General features: G+C 34.1%; 1 protein-coding gene across 6 annotated transcripts in view; it reads right to left on the bottom strand.

The window, feature by feature from the left end:
- The window catches only part of LOC123717763 (ecdysone-induced protein 74EF), a 135,087-nt gene that overhangs the window by 43,139 nt on the left and 66,081 nt on the right, over nucleotides 1-25,867 (bottom strand). For 4 of the 6 annotated variants that reach the window (XM_045673968.1, XM_045674126.1, XM_045674047.1 and 1 more), the window contains one exon: nucleotides 10,276-10,308. The exons of the other annotated variants lie outside the window; for them this stretch is intronic. In XM_045673968.1, coding sequence (XP_045529924.1) covers nucleotides 10,276-10,308 — 33 coding nt within the window. The remainder of the gene's footprint in view (nucleotides 1-10,275; nucleotides 10,309-25,867) is intronic. 6 annotated transcript variants of the gene reach the window in all.

The raw sequence follows: 25,867 nt of genomic DNA, 5'->3' as shown, positions 1-25,867 counted from the left end.
CCCTCGTTATATATAATTATTATCTAATGAGCAACCTACAACCTACGTTACAACGTTTTAAAAAAAACTTAAATTTTACATCGCTATCAAGCCATCTCTTTCCAAATTTCTTCCTTTCTTCAATTTTTACAGACTTAATTAACAAAGTAGAGAAGAGTGAGTTCTTTTAGATTTGACACGAAGTTGTATAAAACTGTAGCTTAAGTCACCATTAGCCCGTAATGAACCACGCTACTATAGTCTAGCGTTATTAACATTTACCCTCTTTAAAAAAGTTGTATGGTGCATATCCTTATCGGCTATTGTGTAATCAGTTCAATAATATCACATTTCTATGATAATGAACTTTCATTGAAAAATTAACTTATTAGTCAGAAAGTGATTGTAATAAAATAATTCCTCATCTTTTTAACTTAGCAAGTAACGTAGAGGTGATTAGATAATTGCACTTTTATCTAAATAACGTTATGTAAATGCTGATAACTGATAATTTGTTATGTGCGAATTTTAAATGAGTAAATAATACTTGTTATCTTATGCGTCATATATCAATTACCCTATCTCGTATTAGATCAAATTGGTACAAATTTCTTAAAATAAACAGAACTAATTATTTTACAGATATATAAATTATTCAAACATAGATCTTTCTTAAAGGTACAAGTGTATATAATATGAATAATGAAAATCCATTAGATCGTTTGACGTGAAATGGCGTAGCACATACCGTAGCGTGTACGAAAAAAATGTAACATGCTAAGTCTACTGTAGCTTTTTATACCAGAGCTTTTTAATTTTTGACTATCTTAAATGCTATTCATAAATTTGCTACGCGGTCTTAATATTTTTTTGAAGAATATGTGTAGGAATAATTTCGCTATTATCTATAGTCAAACTTATGCGTAACTATTACGTTTCGGTGTGTTTTCTATTAGTTTTAGCAACATCTGTAAAATACGTAATTTCCTGCTTTAAATATAGACACATAACTTATCGCAACATTCCACCGAATCGTTTGCAATTCCGTTCCGCAAACAAAATAATTACTCGAACATAAAACTTACTGTATCTCTTCATAAGTGATTTCTTGTACGCTTTGCCGGACATCGGATCGTCACCGGGGCTGAGGCGGCCGGCAGAGTCATCCGATTCTGTGCCGGAGTCTCGTCCGGCGGCCAAGTACTCCCGGGATTGCCTGAGGATCGCCTGGGCACGCACATAGTCTGTAGGATCCGCGAACGAATGTCTAGCGAACTCGCGAACTGTTATTTCCTTACGCGTATGAATTGTCAAGTCTAGAGGCGCATCATCAGAATCCGGGTAGGCTTTGCGGGCAGCGAGGGTTCGCGGTTCCGGCTCGCTCATTGCTCTCCGATCGGGCGGCGGTGATCTGCGAGGATCGGGTCCGGCGCTTGCCGGCCGGCCTTCCACGGCCATCATCATTAATTATTCACACGAACACCATCACAGTTATGTCATAGAGCGTAATGTTCCACGGCGCGTCCGCTCGCAATCGCGTCGCGTTGCTGACTGATGTCCCAGTTTCCACGGTGAGTTCTACTGACTCGGTGAGCCCGCTCGGCCCGACTCGGCGCCAATCGGACACTTTCGTTTTCGATTGTGTACCTGTGTGAGTATGCACACAGAGATATACGCTCGTGTGGAGCTTTTCCACTTTCATTTGAGCTTTCCTTATTTTCCTCGTCGGGCAGGTTCTCACTGCTCGTCTATTAATTAGCTCTAGCAAACTTCATTTTATTCAGCGACTCGTTTTTGTTTTCAATGATAGCGTATTCAGTGTAATTCAATATTTTGTATCTTTCCCTGTGACCCAGTTAAAATCTGAGTCAGTGTTGGCAGTGATTTAGCCGGACACATAATTTAAGTTATACAACTCGAAAATTGTATTCATTACACAATGCCATTACATTAAATAGAGTTCATTTTATCTCAGATAGCTCTCATTAGGTGCTCATTTGAGCTTCAAATTCGTTTCCGTCTTTTAAAGTAATTTAAGGAACTATAAAAATTTAATGAATGATTGCTTCATTGGATGATTGGAAATATTTTTAATTCGAGAAAGATGAAGTTCAACCCTTCTGATAACATTAAGTTAATTCTTATATAATAAAACTCATCGAATTAAAACAAAAAGAGACCTCTACACTAGGCCGGAACGAACAATCAGAAGTTTTGCGTAACAATAACTACGTAAACAAAGTTTTTTTTATCTAACACTCGGGGCATTGACCGACTTAACAAATAATGTTGCGCGTGCGACGACCACGTGACACACTGAAACGGCCAACGTAAGGTGGTCTGTACGCGTAGATCAAGTGTACGCGACTCACGTGCACTCTATGGGTCAAGTGATAGTGGTTACGACAGTAGGACCAATGTCAACTGTATTTGGATTTGATAGTGGCGGCCCAAATCTCATGGTGTTTCTAGTGTACATAAATAGCACGTTTTTTATAAATACATGTTATCATTGAGGTTATTTGTTTGTGAATTGAGTTCTAATAGCTTTGACAATTATAGCTTGTTTAATGACACTTTGATAGATAAGAAACGAAGCTACTTAGGCTTAGGAAGCGACTAAGACCTAGATGTTAAACGCTAAGGATGACCCGTATGGCAAAAATACATTTGATATGGGAGAGTCGTTGAAGGCGACTTTTCGACGAATCTTAACTGTAAACTAGTACTCTGTCGCTTTAAATGGAATAAAATCTATTCTAGAAACATATTATTTTCCACAATAACTCTATCAATACATGTAAACTTATTTTTATAATAGAGAAATTGTTTTATCAAATTGATCTAAATACAACAAAATTAAAAAGCAATTTAAATTAAGAATTAATGTGATCTATAATTATTTATATGGATGATAAATCAAGAAAGCGCTATACATTTCCATAAATGTACAAGAAAGGCGTGTCCGTGGTGATTGCCGAACGGTTACAACCCTTCACCAATCATAATAAGAGTAAAGTTTTAGTTATTTTTTATTATTAGACAATGCGACATTGTTGTACCCATCTTCATACCTATGAATATTCTTCTGAAGCCCAAAAAGCTTGTTAAAGAAGAATTATTCTTTTAAAGTGTGATAAGGGATATTTTAAAAATCAAGTATGACTCGAGCACCCACACTCTCTTTCGGCAAAGTTTACATCGACCTCCTGGTCCATCCTTCTCAGATCAGGTCTTAACGGGCCTCAAAGAACTATCTCTAGGTTATTCTATTAGCAGACAAAGGCCTACTTGATAGATAGCTTAACGTATCCCCCGAACCCCAGAAAGTACAAGGTAAACCATTGACACGACCACAGACCAGGTAAACAATTTGCTGTTTGAAGTAAATATGGAAAGGATAAATTGGTATCCTGGGTTCAGTTTATCATCCCACAAGAGATTTGAGGTTCTAAGAGGGAAGAGGCACGACGCGAAGGCACCAGCTAAGCCCGTAGCTCATCATTGAGCAAGTTGATGATGTAGCCACGGGCACGTGGGGTTGGAGCGAGGTGATGAACTTGTTATTAATTTATTAATAAACATTGATTTTTAAAGTATGATTATATATGAGTGTGATAAAATGTTTCCTCATTGCCAAACTATTAACAATCTAACACGACACTTGCCGGATAGTCCTTATCAAAAGGTTAACTCGGTCGGGCATCGAACTGACTATTCATAATGATTATGTAACAATATCTTTTATTCATCGTGGAAATTTCCCTGAAAATGTATTTATTCTTTTTTTATGCATATAAAAATGATATTAATTATTTATTGATATTAACATATGAATATTCATTGAATTTGCGGAAATGGCGAAAATGTCGCTTAATAAATCCTTAACGGGCAGGTGGCTCATCTGATGTTAAGTGATACTGCCGCCCATAGACACTCACATTGCCAGAGGGCTCGTGAGTGCGTTGTCGACCTAACGTACTACAAAAGTACTATTTAGTTTATGTAAATACTACATATTTAGACTTCTTTAAGTAGTAAATCCGTGTTTAAAAAAGAAGGTTTAATAATTTGTAGAGTGACAGATAAGGTCTAGCATTTATATACTGTTTCTATGAAAAGCGATTCTCGACAGATTATTGAAGACTTACTCAACAATCTATGATTTTCATATTGTCTATTTTAATCCGCGAATGATACATCAATATTGTTGTTTGTTTTACATAATTTTTAAGTACATATTAAATACTATAGCGCTAATTAGTTACTCCTATTTACCTACAGATCCCGCAGAACCAAATACACATAGTTCAAAAATGGCAAAGCAAGCAAAATCGCCACTCACAATGACCGCAGATCTTAAAATAGAATAAAAATCGATCAAGTACTTAGATCATCAATCCTGGTTCCTTTGGCGCCGTCTGCGAGAGACGGAGATATGATCTAGATATAGGAATTTAAGACATTCTTGTTAATACATATTATTAGGAAATCATTTATTTGGTATTTGGTAACCTTACAAATAGTAAAAACCGGTATTAAAAAAGCAAATAACATGATTTTTGTATTCATTATCTACGTATACTGTTCAAAAGACTTGGGTTTAGTTCCAAAACTAATATATTTCCTTCCTGTAATAACTATTTAAAACCTATCTGAAGATGGTTTAGCCTCTTTATAACGGAATTGTTTGTCTGGAATGTTTTAAACAATAAAAAATATTGAGTGCAATAATTGCAAGATCATTTCCGAACTGATACGGGCAAGTGCAGTCGTTGTACGGTTTCAAGGACACGCTGCGCATACGCACACATGCATAGCTGTAGGGGTTGCACACACGATATAAGAATCAAGATTATTTGCGAAACAGCGAAATTCGAAAGAAGAATGTTCTGGCGAAAAAGTAAGTATATGATCTTTGCTTATAGGTTGATAGGTCATTTGGGAAATGCTGTAAGAGAACGAATAAAATAATTATTATTTTATTGTCAACTTGGATAACTATATTTTATTTATGTAAAACTAAAACTATGACAATAATTTAACACGTCAAAATTTAAATAAAAGTCTTGCATGATTAAATTTAAAAATCAAAATAATTTCTATAAAGAAACGTGCAATTTCAATAAAATTTGATATATTAACAGGCAAGATTATCACATTAATTAAATGTTGACAGCCCTAAAACTGCTCACACAAACACACACGTATTCGTGTAGTAATTGGCGACGATTAGTACGGTAAAGTTTTTTATAAAAATAGTTCGAACCTTGTTGGATTAGGTGCAACACTTTGCGTTTAGTTCTCATGTAATAATATTCTTAAACCTGTTTTCATTTTCCTAAAGAGCCTTTACTCAATAGCTAAAATACGCAGATATTTGTATTGTAATTATGCAGTGAAATTTCTTTATCGGCGTTGTAGAAAAAAATTACTGTCACGAATTACTACGTTACGTTATTACTACCGTGTTTTTCGGTTACACGTCACATTATGCCGTTACACGTCACATTTTTCCGTTACGCGTCATCTTTTCCCCTTTCCCCTTTCATCTTGTCCCTACCACGGTTGCTTCGAAGAGATTCGAAGCCATTAATAACAAAAATATATAATGACGATAACCATGATAGTAATAATTCTAATCCAATTAATGAAATTCTGTAATAATCATAGTAGTAATATGGTAAAATGAAATAGTTGTATTATTTGGATTCATATCTATGATAATAAAAGCCTTTTGTTAAACTTTATCTTATATCTGCATATAGTAGATAAGTTTTTGAAAAATAAAGTCATAAAGAAGTTTCACTTCTGACGTGTGTTACACACGCACACATTTTTATTATATTTTATTTTAAAATTTCTACTTAGTTCTACTCAATTGGACTCTCATCCCTGACGTCGTAGGTTCGATCGCGGCTGTGCACCAATGGACTTTCTTTCGATGTGCGCACTTAACATTCGCTCGAACGGTGAAGGAAAACCTCGTGAGGAAATCGACATGTCTTAGACCCAAAAAGTCGACGGCGTGTGTCAGGCACAAGAGGCTGATCACCTACTTATCCCATCAGATTGACAAATGATCATGAAACAGATTCAGAAATCTAAGGCCCGGACCTTAAGAGTTGTAGCGCCATGGATTTACTTATTTTTATTTACCAAATATCGTACACATTCGTAAATAAACGGCCTTTTTATACAATCAAGATGGATGGGGAAATGTGGCTGCCCCTATTGGAAGGTTAAGTATTTAAAAACACTAGAATAGACTTTTCTCTGAAGTTACATAAATGTCTTCTTCTAATATTTTTCAAATTAACATTTAAATCCACTTTAAAAGAAAACTGAGCGATTTTTAAGGAAGTTATTTCCGCGCCTGTGGAACCTACTAAAGTATTTTCAAACCAATCCGACTTAGGCTCCTTCGAGAAAAGAGAGTAATAACGCTTAAACCCGCGCCGGTAACGTACTCGTGAGCCTTCTGGCATTGTATATCACTTAACATCAGATGAGCCGTTTGCCCAATGTTCCATTAACACAAAATTTATAAGTGTTCTGCGCGGCAGCAAACAAACTAGATTACTGCGTATTAATCCATTATTATTATTCTTATTAGAGCTATATTTTCAAATTATATGTAGGTATAATTTCATACTCCAATTTGATAAAAGATTACTGTGACTTTTGTTACATTTAAAAAGACTTTTGGGAAAAAGGTAATTACAAAAATTATTAAATTATCACATTACAATAGCTTGTCCTTGTCTTTTCTAGAGTTTTAGCGTTAACTGGAGTTATTAAGTGTTACTGAAAACAGAAATTTCTTCATCCGGTTTATACGATAATGAAAATAAATAGAAAACAAAGGCGTTGACAAGCATTAACAAGTGTTTGTATTGCGTTGCCTTGAGAGCTGAGTGCCGGGCCATTGGTGGACATTAGATATAGTATTTATTGACTACACTAGACAAAACCATTTATTTTATTCGTAGAATATAACCTATAAGGTTCCCGCCTATATCGGTCTTTAGCGCAGATTACAATTGACAAGATTTAGGCTTGTTTTTTTCATAATCAGCTAAAAGCCTACTTAACGTTAGATTTAGTACATAATATGTTAATATTCATATAAAATAACGTGGTTTTATGTTTTTATATACATATATAATTACGATTCGTTATACTCGTATATTAACAAACAAAACTTGGCAATTAAAAAGAGTGGCGGAGAGTTTATTGCCAGTTCTTCTCTTCCATTCTACGCCCTTGATTTGAGAACTGGCAGTAAATTGCAAAATTAGAAGCATTTTATATACAGTTCTGTTTTTGAGATTCATAAGTGGACATTGTGTTACCTATATGAATAAATGATTTTGAATTGTTGACTCTTTAGTATCTAGTATATATATATAGTAAGCTTAATGTCGCAAGGAAGTAAATCAAATTTTAAGGAGACAAAAGTGACAACGTAATTGTTTCTTATTTGTGTTACCAACTGCCATTTCTACCTTTTGTTATACCTATGTATAAACGTATATGGATACAATAGGCGTCGAAGTTTGCACGCAACAAAAACAGGCAAGCGGTAATCTCAGTAAATTTTCACTTGAGAGAAAAATATCGATAGTGAAAACAGTAAACAAACGCGGTACGGATAGCAAAAGAGACAATGAATATTACAGGTTTGATAAAAAGTATAGGATTTTTTTTGAAATCTATTTATCCCCACATTGATTTAAACAGAAACTTATTTAACATTAAGGTATATATAAAGTGAATGTGTGAAGTGTATATTTCTTGCTTTTACTAGTAATGAAACGTCTTATGAGAATCAATACAATATGCTATCCCTACATAAAGAGCGGTACAGTTTTTTGCGGCAGTCCGTCAGTGAAAATGAAAGTGGAAACTGCAATTATATTGTTTTATCGTGTAAAATGCCGTGCGAACTCCGGGGAAAAGCGCAATACTGTTGAATAATTACGCGATGAACAATATTGATGATTGTCATATGACAGCTGTTTGATTTGATATTATAAATTCTATACCAGATTTAGTTAAAATAGTTTTTGTAATTTTTGTTTTTTTGGTGTTCTTTTTTTCTATTGTTCTCTGTATATGTCGTTATGCTGTGTTTTTAATGTAATATTTTCTCTGTCTGTATCTTGTTAGTATCCCCATAAATAAATAGATCAGTGAAAAAAAAACTCAAACTTGACTCAAAAGAGTAGTTGGCCTAGTGGCTTCAGCGTGCGACTCTTATCCAGTCGTAGGTTCGATTCGCAGCTGTGCTCCAAAGGGCTAAGAAAGTCCAGCTAAAGCTTTGTGCACATTTTACATTCGCTCGAACGGTGAAGTAAAACATCGTGAGGAAACCGGCTTGACGTAGACCCAATTTCAAAAAGTCGACTGCGTGTGCCGGGCGCAGGAGCATGATCACCTACTTCCCTATCAAATTAACTATGATCATCAAACAGATCTATGGAATCAGCATTGAAGTCACAATGTACGATTGTCACAATGTACGAAGTCACGATTTGACAGCCAGACGAGGCAAGCACTTCTAAACTATACACGAGTTTTACTAGTTTAATTAGTTTGCTTTAGTTCTGTGAATAAGGGGTAGTAATTAACAAATATTAATAATGCTTTTGTGAGATTTTGTAACGCGTTCATCAATGTTATAACATTGTTTGAAGTTTAATACACTCGTATTAATTTCTTTTGACGTTAAAAAAATGGTGATCGGTGATGTATGCTACCTTTAAGTCAATGTGATGATTTAGAGAAACCAAACTGCTGCGTTTGGAATAAAGAAATATAGTGCTGTTAATTTTTTCTAATGTTTCTACAAAGACTATACAGTTTTAATAATATTGTGAAGTTGAAAAGGTTTTTGTGTTTTGTTGACCGCGCGCAGGCGGTATTGACGTGAAAGATTTTTCTTTGTGTTGGAGCATCAAGAAGCACATATTAAATGTCGAGAGCCATAAGAATAAAATATATATTAATTTATATAAATTGGTAAAAGAAAAGATTTGAGACTATTATTTGATGTATATGTAATTTACCGTGTTTAGGCTGTAAGCAAGGTCGGATTCTAGACTTATTACTAATTAAAGACGTGTTCCTTTGTAGCGAATATGTTCGTTACATTAATTATAATTTGAATAAGACGAAAATAATTATGTATATAGTTACAGTTTGATTCAGAGCGTACAGAAACCTTCAGAAACAGTGAATATATAAGGAAAATGTAACTTTTTTAGACATTAAATTATATTAAAATTTGAGACCTTTGAGGTTGTCACGCTAACAAATGCTTTACAAACATCGCCCATTTTGGTTTCCAGCCCCATCTAGAATGTATCCGATTATTATTATTATAATCCGATTTATTTTATCCAAAAGACTATAATATAATGATCTAGATATAAAGTCGATGACGTCACGCGTTAAATAGAACAAGCAAAATGAAGGGGATCTCGATGCATGTCAAGTTTATCGGCGCGAGCGCAGCCACGCGGTTATGCAGTAAGACGAGATTAGAGACAGCGATTTATCTCAAGATTGACTTATGTGTTTTATATCATATTTAGATGTTTATATTTTTGATATAGATTTAAGATTTGGTTTATAAAATTAATTGGTTTTGCTGTTTATGAAAAATAAATTTAAAACAGTGATTGATTTATATTTTAAAAAAAGAAGCCTGTTAGCAATTTGAAATATAATCTGTGAAAGAGACGCAAACATATGTCTGCCACTTCTTTGGTTGTCTCCAGATGCATCTTGAATTATTTAGCTGTATGCTCAATGTCAAGTTTCCCTTCTATCTCGAGCAACTAGAATGCACTTTCTTCACTCACACATGCATAATGCAAGACACGGATAGACTGCACACATTTACAATAAACGAAAGTCTTAATGGACATCGACTATTATTGCGGAAGTACTACTTTGAATCATGGGTAAACAAACAATTGTTTGCCGTTGGAAAATATTGCAATTGAATATTTATTTAAATACAGGAATGCTTTCCCAAAGATCTGACCATATATCCTTACTTGTTACGATCATACCTAGCTTCTTACCTATGGGTTCTTTTGAGTATAAAAACAAAATTGGCGTATGTATAAGACTTCTACGCGTACAATGTAGAGTTCATAGTGAAATACAGATACTCTATAGGTAAAAGTTTGGGCCCTTTTAACCGGGAAGATTGAACTAATTAATATATAATACGTATAACAATTTACTGAGCTCATATCATATTCTAACCGGTATTTAACTTACAAAATTCTATTCCGCCAAAATAAATCTGCAAACCTGAAAAAGGAGAAAAACATTTGTTTGAAATTCGAAACTATATCAGTAACAAATAAAAGCAATAAATAACTTAATTTTTAAAATAAAATAATACACTAGGGTACACGATGTGGAAATGAGACATCAGAAAACGTCAATCGAACCGTCTTTATCGCTTTGACAGTTAACCTCAAGTGCCTGTCAGAATCTGTCGAACTCCGGAAGTGTGCCAAGCGAGAGGGAAGTTCTTTGACGGAGTAAGAAGTGTTGTCACAGTTTTTGCAAGCCGAAGGTATTTTTGATAAATCCAAAAAGTATCTTACTTAATGTATAATTTTTGTTTAACATGGATTTGAATTTAGGATCATCTAGCTAAATACATATAGTCAACCGAGTGGTCGATAAACTAGGAAACAATAAATTTTACACAAAAATTACGTATATTAAACTATTATTCAGGAAAATATAATTAGAATGTCTCTTTGTTAGTGGCCTAATGGTCTTCTCTCTATGCCTGCACCTAAAGCTCCTAGGTCGACCAACCAGGGAAATACTGCTTACTTTTTCCCTCTTCTTAATACATTTTAGTTCAAATAATTTCTTAACGTAGTGGAAATACAACCCGGACATTTTTTCACATTACAAAATGAATGATGCAAATCAAACAATAGTAATAGCTACAGTTATACAAACGATTATTTGTACATAAGTTACCGAGAAATTATGTAACCCCTATACACAGGGATGGCTTCATACCATGATATTTCTCTTAGCAACACTATTTAGCTTAGTATACGAAAAATACTTTTAAATTTAGCTTCAGTTTTCAGATTTAAAAGTAGATTTCAACAAGGACTGAAGTATGGTACCATATTTAAAGTAGATATGATAGTAGATATATCATCACCATTGAATTTAGGATGTCCATCACAAAAATGTATACTGAAAATGGTTATGGCAATTACAGTCCTATTGTATAAATAACACAGTACAGTATTTAAATTATGAGACAACCATTAGGTAATAACTTATTTATGGCGTTATTGCATATGTATTATTATTGAGTTAAGTAGACATAAGCGAAGCATGCTCTGTACTTCTGTTGGAAATGACTCACCGCATGCATTTAATTTGTCACTTCCACTATAACATTAACACCTAAACGTATCTAACGGCATAAATTATTTATGACCAAGAGGATATCAAAAGGGATAACTTTAAAACTAAATTTAATCTGTGATAATGATTTGAATTAATAAAAAGTTAATTTCACATATCGAGAAAATTGTTCATAAAGGATAGAGGTTTGTGTATAGAAAAAAAAACACAATACAACTAACGGGGAAAATCTGGATGAATGTTGCTCAAGACAAAGAGAAATGAAAATAATATGATGAAGGCTTTTACCCTAAAAAGGGCAATACGAATACTACACCATAAATTACTAAAATATTGAACTGTGTCCAGTTTCTGTTCTCACCACACTGTTATCAACTTCTTTTTTATTTCAGATTATGTATACAACAAATAAAATAAATGTATTGCTATTATAATATTGTAAGTCCGTCCCTGTGCTATATAGTCTCCGTATATAACGTCTAGTTCACATAATGTAATATAAATGCGACCCTTATCATACACACGCATTACTCACGGCACGCCCGGGCAGCTCCACATAAGTCTAGCGGTCTAGATTATTGTTAGGGATACCGCTTGATAAAACTATACTCCCGTTTTCATTAAAGGCCGTGATTTCGCTCATTCTTGGGAAATTGTATGTGCGATAGATTTTAAAGGAAAAAATTCCATATTCAATATTGTACTTTTACTTCATAACTATTTAGTCTGGATTGGTTACGATAGCTAATGGTACGTTGGCGGAAAATAGATATCTTCCCTTATTTTTGTGTCGCTTAATAAGGTTCGAATACACTGGTATTACTGGTACACAGGCAGGAGGCTCACCTGATGTTAAGTGATACTGCCCGCCCAAGGCTCGCAAGTGCCTTGCCGGCCTTTTCAGAGTTACGCTCTTTTCTCAAAGGACCCTAAGTCGAATTGGTTCACACAAAAACTTCAGTGGGCAGATTCCACATAGTGGTGGTGTGCGGCAAAATCTGCCTTAAGAAACTCTCAGTGAGATCGAGGTGATACGAATCCATGAGTGAATAATTTGTGCACACAAAACATATCTTGCACGACTGCATTTGATTGATTGCTTGTCATTGTCAACACGAAAAAATATATTGCCTGAATGTGCCTCGTGTATTCAAAATAAATTATGCCATCATTTAAATAAAATATATTTAGCTATACGTGAGATATTTTCAAAACGAATATTGAATGCCTACATACAGAGGTAATAAATTCTTAAATTGGTACCCAGCAAGAAGGCTAGATTCAACACTGGTCACCCCAATTACGCAATAACTTGCCTATTACACACAGCCCATATTTGCCTTTAATAAAGCCTACAGATCTAAGTGCTTAGTTGATATTTCCAGGAATCGTTTTTATAATTTAAGCAATATCGGTGCTTGTATTAGAAATTGTTTCAAAGAAATGTTGAAAAAGTTGATTTTAAGTGTAAATAATTATATAAAATATTAAGAATCGCCTAAGGATGAAGAACTTAGGCCACTTTTATAAAATTTCAAATTGTCCAGTTATAATATCATCTCTCTGTTCAGTCTCATTTGTGACACAAAACGCTCAACATATTAACTGTTTACACAAGATATTACCCAACAAATGTTAATGACGCATACACAAATAAACTAACACGGAACATAAAAGAAATATGACTAGTGTATTATAAACAGAATACATATCACCTGAATAAAAATATATGACAGGCGGTTTAAAACAATCAGTGTCACTAAAACCTTTATAGGCCTGGGGATCTGTCTGATTTCTGTATCTGTTTCATGATAATATATCAATCTAGGCAATGACTGCTCTTCATCTTTATAGTTCAGCTGAATACTCTGATGTACCCATAGCATAATTGCTTACTATTGTAAAATAACTTACTTAAAAAAGAAAAGTACTAATTAATCTACATAACATTTATATAAGGTTTATCTAATATTATATACACGTACACTCAGCTGTGAGTAGGGTGGGGGTGGTGTAGGGAGGGGGGTGAACAGCCCCGCGACCTTCAGACAGGGTGTCGGAAGCCCACGAATGTCTGCCTGCTATGGCCTTATGGGGTTGAATATTGAAGGTCATTTTTATGTCTGAACGCATCTCATTGCTTATAGGTTTAACGTTTCTGTGTTAAGTGGGACGTGGGCCGTGGCGATAGTAAATTGTAGAAATATATAATTAGTAAGAGTGAAGGATTATTGATCGGTTTCCTGTGCCTTCTACAACGTATGGTTTTTGTTAATATATCAATCCAGGGATACGGTAGCATTTCTCTTAAAATAATACTACGGCGAGTGACCTCTTATATGCCGTAAAATACAAACATATACAAAAATTCATTCTATTATCTAGTTTACACGATATTGAAGAAAATTTCACTGGATTATAGATCATATTAGACATATCGAATAGACATTATCTATCAAGATTAATGAAATAATGTTCTTATAAGAATATTTAATAAGTTTCTAAGAACACAGAACAAATTAAAATTAGATAATGGTTTAGATGACATAACAAGCATACAATAACAAATTGTATACTTCAAAGACCCTAAGCTACCAAAAATGTTACATTATCGGTAAAGAATACAATAATATAATTTTCTTTTAGCCCATACGATAATCAATTTAGGATAACATTTATTTTTTTGGGTACATTTCGAACCCTAGAAGCTAAATAAGGTTTGTGAGAGCTATGTATTTAAAAAATTGTATATGTTTTTGAGTGTCAACCTAAATAAGAAAACAATATTATCGATTTAAATTATGTTTACTTAGAGTTTGAATCTGGAACTTTTTAATACCGAGACTTTGTCCTTGAAAATGCAAATACGAATTGTGTGACAAAAATGTTTAGCGTATTTTTTTTAAACATCGGCAGGAAAATACTAATACATTATTTATTAATTACTTATTTCAATGCACACATAGCAACACTAGCCTTAACATATATTACACACTCACATTTACATGAATTATTATTCCTGGCTAATTCGCTCGACCAAGGACAAACCTAGCAAACCGGGAGACCTGGATAGACCTAACATTTATGTAATAATAATTTAAATTCTACATCGTCTTTATATAAAGCTCATATTTCAGCGACGGAATTGAGTTAGGACTTTATAGAATTAAGCGTCAAATGCTTTGAAAGCGAAATTTATACCTGTGTTTATGTTACTCGAAATACATCTTTACGTCACAGGAGTAAGAGTTACATCTCAAATGTAGTGATGTTATGTGGATGAAAGAGATAGACTTATGAGTTATTTTCTTACGTAAGAATGAGACGGGGATAGCTTAGTCCGTGACCTATCCTACTGACGAATGTCGAGTCCCCGGAACACGGCATTTTAACAAGTTGTCTAGACGCAGGCGTCTGTGTGCGTAATTTGACTGTGTGTGTACGCGATAAGACTTGAATTTGTATTTCGCTTGAATTTTGGATGTGTGCGTGCAGCGTTTAGACGGGTGTATATGACAAAACATGAACGTTATCCTTGTGTGACAAGAGAATTATTAATGTTTGGTTGTGTGAGTGATTTACATGATTTCTTTGACAATTTAAGCTTTGGTTAGTTCTTGATGAGAGGCTGTAAGTTCTCAATAATCTAGACAGGCAGGCCTTTGTAGTCTGTACTTAAGACAGCTTTTGATAACACAATAGATTTAATTGAAATATATTATTGCTTCATTTTTCATATCATAAAACATTAGGTAGAAATTTAAGATAACGTTAAAAGTACCTAAGCTTCCAATTGTTTTTTAGGAACTTATCATGACTTGTATTTGATTAAAAAAGATAAGCATTTTCCTATAGTCTATTTATTACTAGCTATTCTATGGCTGCCTAATAATTATGGTTTCTGTTTGTTTTGAATTCCAATATAAGAAAAATTTACATAAATAAATGATTTATTTTAAAATAATCCTTTTATTGTTCTAGCTAATTACCTGGGACCTCCAGAAACGGATAGACTACGTTCAGGAACGTCATCCTTAAAACTCGAATATACCTATATGTTATGATTATTAACAGGGTTAACCCCCCTTAAACGTGTAATGGGTAAATTCCTAGCAAAATTTGCCCGTCATTATGCATAATAAATGTACAAATTTATATTACAATTATGTTGTTAATTATAATAATAAGTAAATGTCCTTATATACTAGCAATACATTTTCCCGCGTGTAATTTCGTAAATATTCGTAGGTACCTACATATTAATATATATAATAGTTAATAAATTATAGCCAGGGGAGCCAGAAGTCGAGTACAATGGTATAACAAAGAAAGAAAAACTTAAGTATATATCATAAAAGTTGCGAAGTGTTGGACAATGGCTTAAGCGTGCGACCTTCATCACTAAGGTCGTAGGTTCGATCCCCGGCTGTGCACCAATGAACTTTCTTTCTATGTGCGCAATTAAAATTCACTCGAACGGTGATGGAAAACTTCGTGAGGAAATCGACATGTCTTAGACCCAAAAATACGACGGCGTGTGTCAGGCACAGAGTGATTACTTTCTTGCCTATAAGACTTTCAGTTTCGAATCACGTGAAATTTCTATGAATTTTAATGCCTGTCCCGGCTTCACACGGCTAGACCTTGCTTTTTTAATAATTTGGAAATAAATTTAGTTGATACTCAGTGATGATTTAGCATTGTATCGATTTGATGAAACCATTAAAATCGGTTCAGTAGTTGTTAAATTTATTCATTAGAAAACATCATTATATTAGTATAGAATATGTTAATAAGACGATAAACGAATGCTACTTTATAGCATTTGTACAGTGAAAGGTCATTAATGTTCTTGGTGAATTAACGAAATCAAAACAGGTTTTATCCAAAGTGTATGTGAAGCTGAATATGAAAGTTGAGAGACCTAAATAAATATTAGGCCTAGCCCATTAAATATTCAGAGATGGGTGGAATTCAGGGCACTTACAAGCGGAACCTAACCTAACTGAAAAGCCGATAAAATAACACAGATCACACAGAATAAGACAGAGTAAATTTTAGATTAATATACCTTAAATATTTATAGTATACTATCTGTGTTTCTGTTTGAACACGTTTTTTTTGTTCCTATTAGAAACAAGTTTCCAGAACCAAGCTTTGATCAAACATTTTTGTATTTCTTTATTTAATCGGATCCGGCCGGCAACCCTGATAATTTTTTTTATAAGTTCACGTTATGTTTACACAAACATTGGAAGTTTAAACAACAATAATAAAATTATATAAAATATTAAATAAAAATTGAGTGGATCATGTTTTTGATAAGTTCAAATCTATAAAACAAATTGCGCGTAGGCTGTTGTTGACCTGAAGCCCGGATTAGTTCGATGCACTCTCGACCGGACACAAGTGTAGTCCCGCAACCTTTACGTAAACATTATCACATACAGCCTTATGTTTTGGCTCCTGAAAAGTTTTATGTATAATTTCTGGGTTTATATATAAAACAATTTATTCACTTTAGTCCTATTTCTTGTAGGTTTCTGTATTGTATCATTATATGGATATTTATAAAGTCATGGCTTTTACCATCTAAGGCAATCGAAGGTATTACAAAAACATAAAATATTTTTGATTCATTGAATTCTGTCAATTATCATAATTATAAACTCGACACCCACTCGCAAAACTTAAATTGACGCTCCAAGCTTACTACATTATGTATCAAGAAGCGGTAACGTCCCGATTAGTTCGTTGCACTGGCGCCCGGGACGTCCGCTAGACGGGCCAACCCGGGTGAAGCCATTACCCTTGCTACGCGGCTACGAGCGACGGATAACTGGCTACGACGCCACGCTTTTCGTCTCTTCCACTGGGAACTTTAAAATCTTTCTTTTTCTTAATGTGTCTATGTATAAAATATAAATAATAAATCAGTGGCACTACAACCTTGTTAATCTAATAGGTGATCATTCTCCTGTGCCTGACACACCCCGTCGACTTTTTGATTCTAAGGCAAGCCGATTTCCTCACGATGATATCGTTCACCGTTGGAACGAAAGTGTAATATTCACACAGAAATAATTCAATTTGCGCACAGCAGGGGTCAAACCTACAACCTCAAGGATGAGAATCGCACGCTGAAGCCACTAGGCCAACACTGCTCTAATATGATTATGTAATTTATAATGTAAGATAAACTATTTTTTTAATATCCACCAAACACTATATCTGGACTAGAATATGAAAGTAACTCACGTGAAACGTTTACAAATGAATGCGTGCTAACGAGTGGAAAACTGTCGCTCAGAGCTTTAGAGGACGTCCTTTCGACACGGACATGTCCTTGACTAGACCTCACGCTATATTTGTTCATGGAAACTACTTAGATAAGCTTTTATTTGCAAGTGTGATGGGAAAATCTTATCATAATAATAATTTTATCTTAATATAATTAAACACGGCTGAATATTTGCACGTGGAAAAAATATTTATGAGTATATTTGAAAAGCCTGAAGAAAGCGGTTTGTAATGATATCAAAATCATAATCAAAGTTCTAGTAAGAAGTATAAAATGTTTTTTATTTGTTTTATATGTAATAAATATAACCAAGATTTATGTTGATTAACAGAACAATAAAATCATTAAAAAAATAGTATATTCAAAAAGATGATACGCAACACTTGAAATTTAATGAACAAAGCATAATCGCCAAAACCATTACACAAGAGTGCACAAACACGCCCGCCCACAGGCTCGTAGCCTCGTAGAGGTCGCTACAGCTACGAGGTGCTACGACCCCGCACAATGTCGTTGGTACATTCACTTTGCACAGTATACGTTATATTGCCTGAAGTCCTGATATCAACCTTTTAGTCGTCAGATTGCAGACATCCTAATTATTTGCTTCTTTTATATATTGAAATAATTTTTGTAACTTTGTATAAAAATCTTTTTTGAGGGTAAATACAAATGTAAAATAAGTTACGTTTTTAATACAAAACATTTATAATTTACCACCTTACCTTGTCTTCATGTCCATATCATTAATTTTAACTACTTGTCAAATATTTAACGCTTACCTGAAACAAAAAACAACATTCATTAGATTTATTAAAGTATTACTCTCTTGTATATATTTGCTATATAGAAAGAGAACTTTCACTCTATTTACAATTTAAAATAAAGTGATATCTATTCTATCTATTATGTCTGAATTTCTATTGAAAGAAATAATCTATTATAACATCGAAGAACGTTACTATCACTGCAAACAAATAAGTCGTCAACCGCCCTTGTAAGGACGCCTCGCCCTACAGCCAAAGTTCCTGGCGCTTGAACCTCCTGTCTGAAGGCTGTTTAGGACGACTAAAATAGTTGGAAACTCACAGGTTTACAGGTTTACTCTTATTTGATAAAATTGGGAGTAAACGCTCGGGACTAATATAAAAAATAGACCTTAATTCAAATAATTAATTTTGAATTAAACTTTCTGACAATTGCGATTTGATATGGGATATGGAAAGTATATGTGTACCACATTTTACTTGCTTAAATTTGCTTTCATAATATTTATTACTACAGGTGTTGCATTAACTATATAAATTATAAACTTATACATTATAGATCAAAGATATTATTATTTTCTATCCTCAGAAACTATATATTTTAAAATATTGATTTTTTGTGTAATAACAGACAATCGGAATTGGTACGTTCTTTTATTAAAAGACCCTAAGGCAAATTCGTTTGGAAACACTTCAATGTGCAGCTGCTTCTAAATAGTGTTGGTGCGTGGCAAAATCTGCCCTAAGAAATGCACAGTTGTGGAACGACGGACGTCGAGGTATTTTGTATTCTGCCTTGACGTCCGATAGTGAAACTCAGCTGCAGGGTTTGTTCCACGTCATATGGCAAAATGTATTTTTTTAGTAAACCTTTTATGGATATATACAATACAATGCCGCATAGGTAGGACCACACTAGACTAGCAGTAGACAATTGTCCGTTATATTTGTTTCACTTGAAGCGCAATTTCATACATTTCTCATAACGATTTATTTAGAGGAAAATGAGTCTGAAATATTACACGAAAGATATAAGTATGGAGTAATTCGGTGCAATAGCTGAGGGCAGAGTTTCGCCCTCCAGACGGTCACTGCCCCTATGGCGATAAGGCTTTTCGGGTTCAGTTTGTGCCCACACTTTATGTAAGTACCTGAGCTTCAAGATCTATACTTATGTATATGGTTTTGAACATTGAACATAACGAAATTTGTGTCTAAATTGTATACTTTTCGCAGTTTGATCTTTGTTATTATTTTTATTAAAGCTTCATTAATTAATCAATACAACAAGTGGTTACTTTACATTCCTTAATATTAGTATTAGTTGTGTTAGTATAAGTTTTAGAAATTTTAAGTTACGTTTCTTTTTTAGCGGTCTAGTTGTTATGGGCATTTTTAGGGTAAAAGCCTCCTGCATATTTTTCCATTGCTCTTTGTCTTGAGCAACTTTATATTTTTATCTTTGTTATGCGCCATTAATGTCTTGTCTGTGTCTTTAGACGCGTTCTTAAATAAACGTAAAACTTAGTTTTTGCAATGGTATAACGCTATTTGTTATTAAGATTTCGTTGGTAATTAAGATGCGGCAATTGAAAGTTAGTAAGGCAAAACGCGGTATATAATTTTTTGTTGTTGGAGGTCGTATCTCTCAGGGAAGACCCCCGGCAGTCGATTCCACAGTTCGCTAGTTCGCAAAAGAAAGTGCCTTGTGAAACGGTCTGTGAAAGCCATCAAGGTGATAGAATTTTGAATTGATACGGCTCATACGGTGTTGAAACGAAGAAGGAGGTATCAACCCAAACAATTCTTCAGAACACTCACTATAGTACACTTTGTAGAAAAAGCAAAGAGACGCAATGTCTCGGCGTAGAGAATCAAGCCGATCAGTAATACATTGGAGATTTACAATTCGACAAGCCCTTCGCCGAGTTTGGTCAAAAAGAAGAAGCTGGTATTGGGGAGCACCACTACAGAAATTTGAGCAGTTTTAAATATGAGATCGTGCTTGAGTCTTGTAAAGCTGCATATGTTGTACCCCAGTCAAATACTGCTTAGCTCTACCCAAAACACCCAGCTTTTTGGAAGCCAGTTTGGATTTTTCTTCCATGACTGCGGAATAATATAATACGATGCATCACGACATTGAGATACAGAGATTAACGGACCACTTTCATTTTCCGTTGAGTGAACTGTCAAAAGGTTTTCACTGTTGTGAAGTTTTTGTAAATATAGCCAAACTCTGTTATAACCACATCGAAGGGACTACTTCATTTGGTCGTAACAGCGGATGACGTTGTTATTAAGTACCTAAATGTCCGATTAAATTTAAAAATGTCCGAGGTATCATCTAAAAACATTCTTAATAAAAATTGGGTAAGTTAAAAATTGTTTAAACCTTAATTAAAATCCATGGTTGCAACATTGTTTAATATAAATACCAGTCTCAGATATTTCAGGTCTTATTGAGAGTTCATTAAATGAAAATGCTTGTGTATTGAATTTATTCAGTGGAATAATTACATTAACTCTGCACAATTCCTACTCAGGTGTAGTCGGCCCTTGGGTGTTCTAGCTATTAATGTTTGGCTTTAAAAAGTTTCACATTGGCTCTTCATAGTTAAATTCGCTTGCCAATTTAGTGATGATAGGCCATACATAATATATTTTTTAATACAGTTGCTTAAAAAGTGGCGTATTGCAGGGACGTATTTCGGAATGTGGGCTTTTACACACTCGAAGTTTTTTCTTTACCTTTTCCACACTTGTGCGTTCTCTTTCCCAACTGTCAAGATTAATGTCTATTAAAAAGAAAAAACCAACCACGTAATTGTTATTAAAAAAAATCATAGAAGTTTTTATGATTCATGAAAATATTTCTAAAAAGAAGCTACTAATTTGTTTCAATATCAGATTTAATGATTTGGGTTAGGTTTCAGTTCATTTCATCTCATTAAATTTCATTTTCATTTCTTTGAAAGACTTCAGTGGCGCTTTGTGTCCGAAATGCGATAACATATCGTTTATATATACGTAGATACACGATAAAACTATGAATAGAACAGATAAAAACTCAATAATACACAAACATTTTCATGAGAACTATGTATTATTTTCAAATTTATGATTTAGGTTTAAAGATGTTTATTCTCATGTCACTTACATAAGAAAAAATATATTAAATAAGTTGTAGTAGTCGTATAATATATCACACCACCGTCGTGCGCTGTTATTGCATTAGAGTCAATATACCAAAAATCTTTGCGTATCTCAGGAGGCAAGCTGTTGTTCTGCTGTTGCGCTCTGAATTAAGTTATATTTTTGCGACTGTATTCGGTTCTGATTTTAGGTAGCGGTATATGATTACTATAATGCCAGCTACGGTTGGGATAAAAGTGTAATCCTCATAAAGTTAAAATAACGTGATTTGAGGACGTCGTATCTATATTTTCTAAACGATTTTTTTTGATATCCAGCCTAAAAAACTATTAAATAACCTGACCTAACTTAATTTGCTAATGGAATATTAAGTCTATATTAATGCGAAAATACTTAGTTCGCATGTCATCAACCATCGTTTCTATTTGAAATTAAATAAAACTATCACAAAATGGCTGTACAACGCTAGTTTTCCGTTCGACCCGTATGCAAGCCAGCCTTGAGTGAAACAAAAACGACGTGACGTCACGATGCAGATTCGCGAGTTAGTCAATCGACCTCAGCCGGGCACCGAACCCGCGAACTGGGTCAATGCGGCACGCGACGTCCCAGCGTCAACTTACGGACTTGAATTTATTCGCTTTTGTAATTCACTTTATTCTGCACTGGCTGATGGCCGTGGCTTTGTGTGCAATAGCTTTTTACTAACATAAAACATTGTCATTTTTGTATTAAATTCAAAAGAGATATAATTGGGTGGTTGATTAAAACGTACTGAAATTAGTTTATAAACACTTTGGTTTTAGGTAAATTCGGTACGAACTTTGTGAATTACAAAATTCCTTGTGGCATCTCTACAAACCATAGATCTAAAATATCCAACGACACTACAGATAGAAACAGCCTGGCAGATAAAAAATATATATCATATCATCTATATAAATACACTCGGATATTATACAAAGGGTTGTTTCGTGAGCGAGTAGCTGAAATGAATAAATTACTGAAACAGAGATGTTATCTTGTGGCGTGCACTGTAGGGCGGTGCATTCACCCTGCTCCTTTGTTTTATAATTCACGTAACTATCAAGTTATAGTACCCTAGTACTTTTAGCAGAATTAAATTGTTTTCTTGGACTTTTATATTAATATATACTGAAAGCTTTCAGTGTTATTTGTGTTGATTAAAAAGTAGGACATCTCTATTACATTATTTCTGTTTATAAATTTTACTAAAAAGCTTTGAAAATTTCACGCTTGAAGATTTTTCTACGATGTATTTTTGTTAGGTACTAGTGTGTATTAAATTGTCTGTTGTAGCTTTGGACTAGAAATTTAAATTTAAAATTAAAATATAACCAATAAACTAAACTAAATTAAAATATATCAAAAACGATTCACCTGGTATCCAAAAACTGTATAATGACAGCGATGTGTATCTTTGTACCTATAAAGTACGGAGACGCGCGCTAAAGGCCGATTCGGGAATCAATTTTTGTAACAATATATTTTCCTTTTCGTCTGTTTCGTAATCTAGCTAAGTAGGGCCGGGCCATGCACTCTAAATTATTAGTACTTAAAATTATTGTCTAACCTCATTACAATTCTCGTTAATAACATTAACGAAGAGTTAAATAATATTATTTATCTAAGATGGGAAGGAAGGAAATCAGTATAAGGCCGGAGCGACGACCGCGCGAGGCCGACCGATGCAAATACAACCTCAAGGTTCGTGGCCCACTTTAAGTGGCCACAGTATACTCGCCTAGTGGAGTAACCTTTCTAGGATTATTCAAACTACACGGCTTTTAAATCAAAATTCCACTATACTATTTAGAACGGCAAAGTATTTTGAAAGACATTTCACGATATATACTGATTGGACAGTCGTCGGATAAAGTTACAAATTGGACAATTGGCAAGAACTGGATCGGCAAGGCTTGCGTTTCTATCCTCCATAAGTCTCACTTTGGGTCGCAGTGGAGTTAGTTAGTAAATAACTCAGTCTTTTTATACGTTTATGATAGCGCGCCACTTTTGTGTCAATAATAGGTCGTGAAAAAAAGATTCAAATCAAAAGATTTTTCAATACCGTTAAACAAGTGTTTTAATTTATAAAGGGTTTCCATAATAGACAAACGAATGATGTTACTGAATGTTCAATGCACTGTAAAAATACAGTAGATAACGCCAACCTTATCCCCTCTACATACAGCTCACAATCCCGTACGATAACTGATAAACTTGTTATTTCATCACACGGCTACAGTTGCTATGACTACTCTTAAATGTTTAGGGTTCCTTCGTATTTCTTGTATAAAACTGCATATATTATTGTGTAAAGGCAACCCAATTTTTGATAGAAAATCCGATTAAGATAGATTTGTTTGAAGTCTGTGTATCGTTAAATATTTTATTTTTTTGTTAACATTTTGTTGCAGTAATACAGAAATACGGTACAATTAATCGCTTATCGCTATCGCTTTCAAGCGATCTCTTCCAGGTAACTACTAGAAATATATGAAAAACTGTTCAAATGGTATCCATATAATAATATAAATTTATATTACGAAACTCTGTAATCTGTAATATATTTTCACTAACTCTTTTGGCCTCCCTCTAACTCTTTCCACTGTTATCTATAAATTGCGATACTATATACTATATGTATACTATTATATGGATTATTTAATACTAAGTAATAATATCTAGGTGTATTTTTGTACCTATAAAGTACGGAATCCCGCGTGATAAAGGCCGATTCGGGATAGCCAAATTTTTTGTTGACGATAAATGTCTCCTTAAGAGAAGTCGATAAAAACCAACTAGCCATGAGTTTGTGCATTTCGTCTAATATGGCTGCGGTTTGGATCCTCGGGTTACAAGTACTAATGATCTGTTCATTCGTAGAATTTTAAATATTCTTTATTATACGCAAAATGTTTTTTTAATGCAACATGTTCTAACGCGTCGAATGATTTTATTTACGACAGGAGTTGAACTTAACTTAGGCTTTACTTCTTAATAAGGACCTTAATATGTTTCATAATTTAAATAGATATCTCAATAATACTTTGTATATATTGATTATGTAATAGAAATTAATTATCAGACTTTGAAATCTACTATGGATAGAATATATTAAAAATATATAAGAGTTTTTTCTCCAACTTTGACCCTTAGGCCGTGGGGTTCAAGTACACAGGCGCTAATTAAAGATTTAAGTTGGCGCTTGGTAGGTAATTTCGTCGCTTAATACGGGATCCAAACATTTTAAATTTATTTTATTTTTCTATCTATGCACTTATTATTATTATGATTTCTATGCATGTCAAGAATATTGTAAATAGTGTATTTGTGTGTTTGAAATATAACAATTCCCTTTTAAAAAAGTATGTAATATATTAATATACACTAAATGAAACGCTGTGCGAAAGGGTCACGCTCTAGGGTTCTATATACACAACCATACGTATGAAAAAGAGACGGAAAATATTACTTCAACCCTATTAACTAAGTTTTATTCATTAGCAAAAAACGTAAGGCTAATTTGAAGAATCTACACTTAATAAAGAAATTTTCATGCAATAAACACAACCAGAATTTAAATTATCAAACGTTGACAGATCTAAGTAAAATTTGCTGTATCTATGGCAAGTGAACGTTACATAAGTGCATGCGCAGCGCACATGCCTGCATCCTGTCCCACTTCGGGAGGTAAACCACTTCTAGCTTACATTCATTTCATACGTTACCTATACTTAATTTGTAGTTTACAATCAACCTTACCAAAGCCTACATGAGATCATTACTGTTTCATTACCTTAACAAAAATACCTAAGGAGTCAAGCCCGAGGACGGTAAAGAAAGCCCTTTCCCGCCCGGAAAACGCCCAGCCCACCTGAGCCTAACTTAAAAAAGTCCCTTTTTAGGAAATAATAGACACTCTGCTGTTTAGCTTCGCGGCCACAGATCTGCCTGATCGCATGGTTGGTATTAGGAGTGCTAGATAAGAAAAAAAACGAAAGTATTGGTCGTCGACATATATCTGCATAACAAGTTCTTTCCTCTCAAGGAATAAACATTCGTTACGGTCTTTGCAATGGGAATGAGATGAAGAACAATTCTTATTTGTGCCGCGACGGGGAGCGGTGTCCCAGGCGCCCTGGTTTCTTTATTCTGCAATTGTATGGCCACGAGACCCTCAAATTCATACAGACGAGTTACAACAAAATTA

This window comes from Pieris brassicae, chromosome 1 (assembly GCF_905147105.1).
Source record: "Pieris brassicae chromosome 1, ilPieBrab1.1, whole genome shotgun sequence".
NCBI lineage: Eukaryota > Metazoa > Arthropoda > Insecta > Lepidoptera > Pieridae > Pieris > Pieris brassicae.
This window is presented reverse-complemented; position numbering and strand designations above follow the sequence as displayed.